The sequence below is a fragment of the Quercus suber genome, unplaced genomic scaffold, assembly GCF_002906115.3.
Source record: "Quercus suber isolate HL8 unplaced genomic scaffold, Cork oak 2.0 scaffold_160, whole genome shotgun sequence".
NCBI classification, from domain to species: Eukaryota; Viridiplantae; Streptophyta; class Magnoliopsida; order Fagales; family Fagaceae; genus Quercus; species Quercus suber.
This window is the reverse complement of record NW_027069621.1, coordinates 1029636-1038069: the sequence shown is the minus strand read 5'-3', so window position 1 is coordinate 1038069 and position 8434 is coordinate 1029636. Positions and strand designations below refer to the sequence as shown.

Genomic DNA, 8434 nt, shown 5'->3' with positions numbered 1-8434 from the left:
TTTCAATTCTTGCATTATTTATGGAGGGTATCAATGGAGATGGGAGTCCATGTCATCGGGTTTCTTGAAAATAGTCTCTCTCTCACACATTGCATCTCTTATAAATATTATCTTCATCTGTAGCCGCCGAAAACATAATTTTTTGGTGCCTTCTCTCTCTCATAGTATGCTCTCTCACTTTTTCTCTCCTCACACCCTCATTGACACTAACTTAGGTCTCTCCTCTTCCCATAGATATCTCTCTCTCTCTCTCTCTCTTTTTCTCTCTCTCTCTCTTTTCCCCTCTATAACACAATTCTCTGATTAGATTTTCCCCCCCTCACTGATCAGCTAATAGCTCTGACTTGCAAAAGAGAATAGATTTGCAGTGGTAATTATTTCATTCCTCTCTATCAAAATCTCAATTCTTTGCTTTGAATTTCAAGCTTGATTTTCTTTTTTCTCTAAGAAATTTTTGGTTTGATGGATTTCAGGCAAAAGTCACTTCTTTTTTGCACATAAAAGTGCAAAATTTTTTTTAAAAAAATCATAGTGCCTATTTAAGTGAATGAATGAATGAAGTAAAAGACGAAAATTTTAAACATAGTGCCTATTTGGCTCTAAATTGCTTTTACATAGGACAATCTTTACGGTAAATTAATAATATTATTATATAATGAATATTAATTATTTAGGGGAATTGCATTTGTTGGCAGATGCATTATGCAGATACTATGTAGTGATGATATATTATGTAGATACATCATGTAAATACATAATTTAGAGTAATATTGAAGACTTGTGGTTGACTATAGCAGACAATTAATATACCAGTAAAAAGAGTAGATAATTAAAATTTATTGTTATGTGTACTTATTGAAGATGTATTCCTCTGTCAATTACATATATGTACGTTACTGTGTGCATATATATGAGCATGATGAGTGGTAAAGATCATGAAAATTTGACAACTAATTTTGATTATATCTATTTTCAAAATTTTAGTATGAAAACCAAATTCATTCTTTTTTATTTATTTTATTTATATTGAGTACATTAGTTGCTTTATATAATACACATGTTTTTAATTATACAAGAAATATAAATAAATAAAAAATTGCATACCAAACACCATAAAACATTTTCAAGCTCATTTTTAAGGTCGTTACTAAACACCGGATAATGAGATAGTTTTCTAGAAAATGATTTTTGAAAAATGAAAAATTTTCAGAAAACGTTAATGCTGAAACAAACAAAACGTAAAAATATTTTAAACTATACGACATAACTCAACCCATGACATTATATTAATTATTGACCCACACATCTACAATCATTTATACATGAATAATACACTAAGTTTTTACTTAACCAATCAAATGTTTGAATGGTCACTAGCTTTACTATTTTTTTTTTTTGAATCACTAATTTAATAAAAAAAAATTATTATAACATGATAGAAATATCCACACATATAACAAACTCTTTCTATTTTGTAATTATTAAATTCTATAAAATAAAATTATATTTATATTGTATACACATGCACACATCTACACACATCACAATCAATATATATATATATATAGAAATTTTAAGAATTCAATGTGTGCATGAATTATAATACACAAATTCAAGGTGGGAGTCGTGTTTTGGGGAATGGAACCCATCACCTCATTAGATGCCACCAAACTTTTTCTTTGACAAGATGTCGGCTATGTATCCTTGTAGATTTCTAACCTATTGATGAGGCTTTAGGAGCAGGATCCCATTTGATATCAAGAGCTTTTGAGTTTATTCACATAACCCATATCCCATATCCCATAACTCAATTTTCAGTTTTCAAAAACTCCTAAATGTTGTTTTTCAGTTTTCATGACTCTAACTCAATTTTTTGAGTAATGAGTCATGAGAATTGAGATAAACAAACTGAACCAAACTAGCATCCTTAAGGTGGGGTCCATAAAATTTGGGAATTGAGTGATGAAAAGAGAAAATTGAGTGTAGAAAAGTCCTAAACCAAACATCTCCTAAGGTTCTCATTTCCCTTCTCTCATTGTTGCAATTATCAAATTATTTAAATAAAAAAAAATCATTGATTGTGGTCCAACATAACCAAACCAGGGGCAACGTTAGGTAGTGTTTAGGGGGTTCAAATGAACCCCCTAAGCTGCCCAAAAAAAAAAAAAAAATTTAATTTTTAAAAAAGTTTTCTTATTTGACCATTCTATAATAAAAATTTGAATACTTTGAACCTAAATTTTTTTAAAGCCCAGCTAAAATAAGCATGAATATGATTTTCTTAACAATATTTTAGCCTTTTTAAACACAAGAAAAAGCCCAACTATACAAACCAATTTGATCTGAATGTTTTTTGGGGAGGGAGGGGGGGGGGGGGGAGGTACGTAAGCCCAACAACAAAGGTAAAAATTTGTTCATACTAAACCTCAAGAAAAAGCTCATTTAGATCTTAACAAATTTGAAATAAACTACTCCTAATAGATAAAAGTTTATTGTATTTAGATTTCGCTTGCAATTCAATTAATAACACTAATTAATATATTTATTGTATTTAGAAAACAAGAGATGATTTCCAAGATTTAATTTTAACAACAATATTTAAGTATGTTTATTGTATTAAAAAATAATATGCCAAATGGACTTAATCTTTTATGAGAAAAAATATCTCCATAATATTTTCACAACAAATCCTAAGTGGTAGATTGTTACTTACTTTTACTAGCGGGAAAAACGTAGCACTTTTTATTTTTTATTTTATTGCTAGTACGTATTATGAACAAATTTGTAAAAAGGAAACCATGTAAATCGTAAAATTCATTTTCTTATTGACCCCCTAAAAAATCCTAGAATTTCCACTGAACCAAACTAAACTCGACTTTAATCAAACCATAAAAGAATTAAAAAAAAAAAAACTAAATTTCATGGATCACGTCAAGTAATCAACTTTCTTAGGTGCCCCTGTTCCCATTGCATGTAAGAAAAAAAATTAAATTAAATTAAATTACATAGAAAGATAACTAAATTAAAAATATATATATATATATATATATTAAGTAAAGAAGAATAAGTAAATACTATATGAAGTGCACTTCCATCAACTTAATGCTAGTAGTAGATCTAACACAAGAAATTTTCAAACTTGAGAATTGAGATTTGATAATGAGATTAAGAAGCAGGGACAAAGACAATCACATTCCAAACATTTAGATTTAGGTTAATTTTATTTTTTAAATAATGGTGTGGCATACTGGTGAAGATGACTTAAACGACAGCAGCAACAAAAGCAACAGAGATGAGCAAAACGACAGTGGGAATAAAGATTGTAAATATAAAACGGCAAGGAAGAAAGGAAAAGAGAAACGCACCGTTTCACTTAAGCATTAGTTAGAATAGTTAGTTACAGTTTTGTCACATGTCATTAGCTGATTGGTTGATTCTTTAAGTAGTTAGTTAACATCTTTGGGCACCATGTTTAGCCCCTGCTTTCGTGTATATATACAGAGCTTGTAGTTAAATATCTATTAACTGCTTATAACAAATTGATAAGCAAATACGGAGGAGTTCTTTTCTCTCAAATCAAGTTCTTGTATTTCTGTTTTGCATTTTATAATTTCACATACTAAACTATTAGGCTAGTGTGTGCAAGAAATCAGACTCTCTGGGTATGATGTGAATACAGTGAATTTTCTCATTTGGCCATTTTGGTCTAATTTTTTTTTTTAATAAAAAACAAGTCAACCCGTATGACTTGCAAGTTGATCCAACTTGGAAATTAAACGAGTTGGGTCGACTTATATTTACCCTGGGTAAAAAATCTCAGGTCAAGTCAAGTATTTTCCTTTAGGCTTGAGTTGAGTTAACGTGTCCGGGTCCAATTATGTTAGGTCTAGTTTTGTTCACGAGGATTTGGGAGTGAATCAACTTTAGCAATTACAGTTCCGGTGATCAAACTAAATAGAAATGGGTTCAACCCGTTAGGTGCTTATATGTAATTTTGAATATAAAAAAAAAAAAATTGTCACTTCATTACTTAGTTAGACACATAAGTAAAAAAAAAAAAATTAATCAACGGAAAAAAAAAAAAAAAGAATGAAACTCATATATAAGTGTACATGGGCATTTTTGTAAGCTCACACTACTCAGTTTTCTCCCATTTTGGGGGAGAAAGCATTTTGGTTAGTGACACTACTCAGCTTTCTCCCCTCCAGTTTTCTTTCTATTTTGAGGAGAAAATATTTTGATAGGCTCGGAGAGAAAATTATATATTACACCTCATTATATAATATTTACATATTCTTATGTATCACGAGGACATGCAACTAGTTTTTTCTTATTTATAAACAAATGAACATAAACACAAGTTTTTTTTGGTTTTTTTGTTTTCATTTTATCTATTCAAGCCGGCCCTATGACCTGGAGTTTTGACAAATTAGATAGAAGAGGTATAAATTTGGACTATAGTCTATAAGTTGGCATACAGACCCCTAACAAGTAAATAACGACTTGCTAGACTTCCTCTATACAACTTACACGAAGTCTTTAGATTTCTCAACGAGTGGAGCTGATGGCTCACCATTTTCACTTGACCATACATTTGGTTCTTTGTCTTTCATGTGTTCTAACTCTTTCCCTTGCTCAGAGATCCAATTTGCCATTTAAAGCTGTGAATTTAGGATGTTGGCTTGTTACAGAGGGATGGATGAAGCCTTCTCTATTTCAAGGAATACCCAACAAAGATCTTCTGGTATTCAGTCTATTAGAATTACAGCCACCTATGCATTCCTAATCCCATTCTGCCACTTTTTAATCTATCTTTGTTTTTACTCCAACTGTTGAAAAAGTTCATATATGTCATATATTGTTTGTTTAGTTTTGAAAAAAAAAAAACATTAAATAGTCATCTTTTTAATTCATCATTGATAATGAATAATGTAGCTCTATGTTTGGTTTTTGGTAGGATGGAACTCAAGTTCAGTTGATGTCTACAAAGCTGCAAAAGTATTTATCAGCAGAAAGTGGTGGTGGAACTATTGTTGTTGCTAACCGAACATCAGCCTCTGGTTGGGAAACTTTCAGGGTAAGTACCTGAGTAAAATTACTTAGCATTTGAGTTTAGCATAAATGATCACCTCTCTTAGCCCTGCAGAAGTGAAAGTTTTGTACACTAGGTACGACATATACAAATTAGCATCTTTCAGTACTTAAATACTTATTCCTTGACAACATTACTACTATGCTTTCCATAAATATGATGCAGTTGTGGAGGGTCGATGAGACAACTTTCAATTTTAGAGTGTTCAACAAGCAGTTTGCGGGGTTGACAGGCTATCGAAATGGAATAGTAGCTGCTGCGACTGCACCTGGCAACTCAGAAACATTTCAAATCATAAGGAAAGAGGGTGATCCAAACCGAATTCACATCAAAGCTTCAAATGGAAAATTCCTTCAGGTACCTTCACTCTTTAAAAAGTTGTAGGTTGACATGCATTTCCACACTGATTTAATTCACCATGGTTTGACTTGTTTGAGAGATCAGAGATGTAGCAGCGAGGCAGCAACGGGGTTTCTGTGGGAGCTACGTGATGCTGTGGACCCAGATCTGAAAGAAGGCATGGGCACTGTTGTGGATCTGTGTTACGCACGTGAAAATCTTCTTTGCTTGCTAGAGATTTTGTTTGATGCCAAGAACGGAGTTTGACTCTGATACCATGTTGAATATTAGCTCTGATACCATGTTGAATATTACATGACTTAACAGAAGTGTAGGAACATCAAGAACACGAGGGTTACGTGGTTCAGCCTTGACGGCCTACATCCACGGAGGAATCCCTTAAGGGCTACATCTTTATTGTGTAGGAGTGTAGTACAATAACCTGTGTTATAATGAACCCTAACATGAGTATATATAGGCGACTAAACCCTAGACTACTAGTACAAGTAGGACTGGGTTTGGGCCTATTACATTGGGCTAATATCTGTCTAATATATATCTCTAACAAAAGCAAATCATTAAATTCGTGCTTTTTCTTTTTTTTAGTTTAACATTTCGAGATAAGTGGTAGTTTATCATTAACATCATTCTGATAGTCATTGCATCCAAGGATTCTGGGTGTTTTTTGATGGCTTGATAAACCTTAAACCAAATGAAAATAGTAGCAAACTTGTTCAATTCATTTGATTGGCCAAGCAAACAATTAATTGATTGGATTAAATCAATCCACTTGCTCAATTCAACTATCTCAGTTAGAGGAACAAATGCTGAAAATGACTGACTGACATGATTATTGTACTTTCTATGTTCTAATTAGGCACAATCAGATACATTGATTACTGCTGATTATGAAGGCTCAGGTTGGGAAGATAGTAATCCATCTGTCTTCAAAATTAACATTGTCAATACCCCACAAGGTGAATACCAAATCACAAATGGCTATGGCCCAGATAAAGCTCCTCAAGTCATGCAGGTGAGGATTTAGCTTGTGGCACCAATTGGATTAATATTAAGATATTCAAGTTAGCGAGTTCAGCTTAATACCATGGAGTTAATTTGTAAAATAAACATGATCAAAGTAAGCAATCAAATGAATAAACGTATCTTTTCATCCCAGGATCATTGGAACACTTACATAACTGATGAGGATTTCAGATTCATGTCATCAAATGGTCTGACAGCAGTGAGAATTCCAGTTGGGTGGTGGATTGCACTAGATCCGACACCACCAAAGCCTTTTGTTGGGGGCTCTTTGAAGGCCTTGGACAATGCTTTCACATGGTCACAGTAAGTCGTAGTGAATCATGCCAGAGCCATATATTATAATATGTTTATGGTACTAGACATTATTAAGAACAAAGTTTGTAACAAATTACTGTAAAATGATGTTTTCTCTGAAAATTTTAGGAAATATGGGATGAAAGTAATTGTTGACCTGCATGCGGTTCAAGGATCACAGAATGGAAATGATCACAGTGGGACAAGAGATGGATTTCAGGAATGGGGAGATTCCAATATAAAGGATACTGTGGCAGTCATAGACTTCCTAGCAAAAAGGTTCAATAAACTAAACTTTTATTCTTACTATAAATTACCATATGTTTGATTTACTGCTAATGTTTTTTGATAAAATGGTTTGAGAATGCTCTCTAAGAGTGACAGACCACATATGCAATATAGACCACTACAATAAGAGCAGCTAATGAATTTTGAATGGTCCCTAAATTCTAAATTAGACCTTATTTTTGTGCAGGTATGCCAACAATCCAAGTCTTGCAGCAATTGAGTTAATGAACGAACCTCTTGCACCAGGAGTCACTCTAGACAACCTTAAAAACTATTACAAATCCGGTTATGATGCTGTGAGAAAGTACACACCAAGTATTTATGTGATCCTCTCAAACCGGTTGGGGAGTGCTGATCCAACGGAGCTACTCTCATTTGCTGGAAACTTCAATCATGTAGTCATTGACGTGCATTTCTACAATCTATATTCGGATGAGTTTAGCAACATGAATGTACAACAAAACATCGATTACATAAAAAATCAGCGAGCTTCAGTACTAAAAACCGTGACAACTTCTAATGGCCCCCTTAGTTTTGTTGGTAAGTCCAAAATACGTACCTTTTTAATGCTATCAACACTAGTCAACCTTAATCTGCTTAGAGCCTTTATTTTAAATTCATCCTAAATTCTCTTAAAATTTGATCCTCATCTTAAAATCACATGATCAGCTTTGAGCCATATCCTGCTAATCGTGTTGGCAAATTTTGCAGGAGAATGGACTGCAGAATTTGCTAGAAATGGAGCATCAATGCAAGACTATCAGAGTTTTGCAAAAGCTCAACTGGATGTCTACGGGCTTGCCACTTTCGGATGGGCATATTGGGCTTACAAGTGTCAATATGAACACTGGAGCCTCAAGTGGATGATTGAGAACAATTATATAAAGCTCTAGATCCCTACAATGCCTACTAGTTTTCCTGTATTTTCTTTCACTGCTAAAAACTTAAATAATGCAAGACCTTAGCAAGGTCATATTGCTTTGTACGTCAAAGGATGTAATAAGTTTAATGTCATTTTAATTACACAAAAGGAAAATTGATGCAACCTTTTGCATATGGGGTAACTTATAGTAATAGCAAAACTTCATTTATCATTGACAGCTATGGTTCTTCAACCAGCCTGTCTCCAGTTGCGGAATTGAAGAGTGAAATCTATATCTACCTTATTTCAACCTGAATTATCATCAATGACTTGTCCAAAACCAATGCTTCACATCAATTCCACCAGAAGCGGGGATTGGCCACATGCACATGCATTGGGACAAAAAAAAAAATATATATATATATATATATAATAATTTTATAATTTTTAGGCTATGACCACCCTAAAATAAAAATTTGAACCCCCAAAAGCGAGTCTTCGGCAATAAGCGCCAC

General features: G+C 33.1%; 1 protein-coding gene across 1 annotated transcript; it reads left to right on the top strand.

Moving 5' to 3' along the window:
* Window positions 1–4506: 4506 nt before the first annotated feature.
* LOC112030656 (probable glucan 1,3-beta-glucosidase A) lies at window positions 4507–8122 on the top strand. The gene is made up of 8 exons (XM_024063321.2): window positions 4507–4744; window positions 4958–5077; window positions 5258–5449; window positions 6309–6464; window positions 6609–6778; window positions 6899–7048; window positions 7245–7597; window positions 7769–8122. The coding sequence occupies exons 1-8, from the start codon at window positions 4565–4567 to the stop codon at window positions 7948–7950; spliced, it is 1503 nt and encodes a 500-aa protein (XP_023919089.1). The 5' UTR covers window positions 4507–4564; the 3' UTR covers window positions 7951–8122.
* Window positions 8123–8434: the final 312 nt, after the last annotated feature.

Excerpts from the sequence above, each read along its gene's own strand:
- LOC112030656 (XM_024063321.2), top strand. The coding sequence starts at position 4,565 with ATGGCTCACCATTTTCACTTGACCATACATTTGGTTCTTTGTCTTTCA. Across the intron at positions 5,450-6,308 it reads CAAATGGAAAATTCCTTCAG|GCACAATCAGATACATTGAT; the intron begins GTACCTTCACTC and ends TGTTCTAATTAG. Across the intron at positions 6,465-6,608 it reads AAGCTCCTCAAGTCATGCAG|GATCATTGGAACACTTACAT; the intron begins GTGAGGATTTAG and ends TTTTCATCCCAG.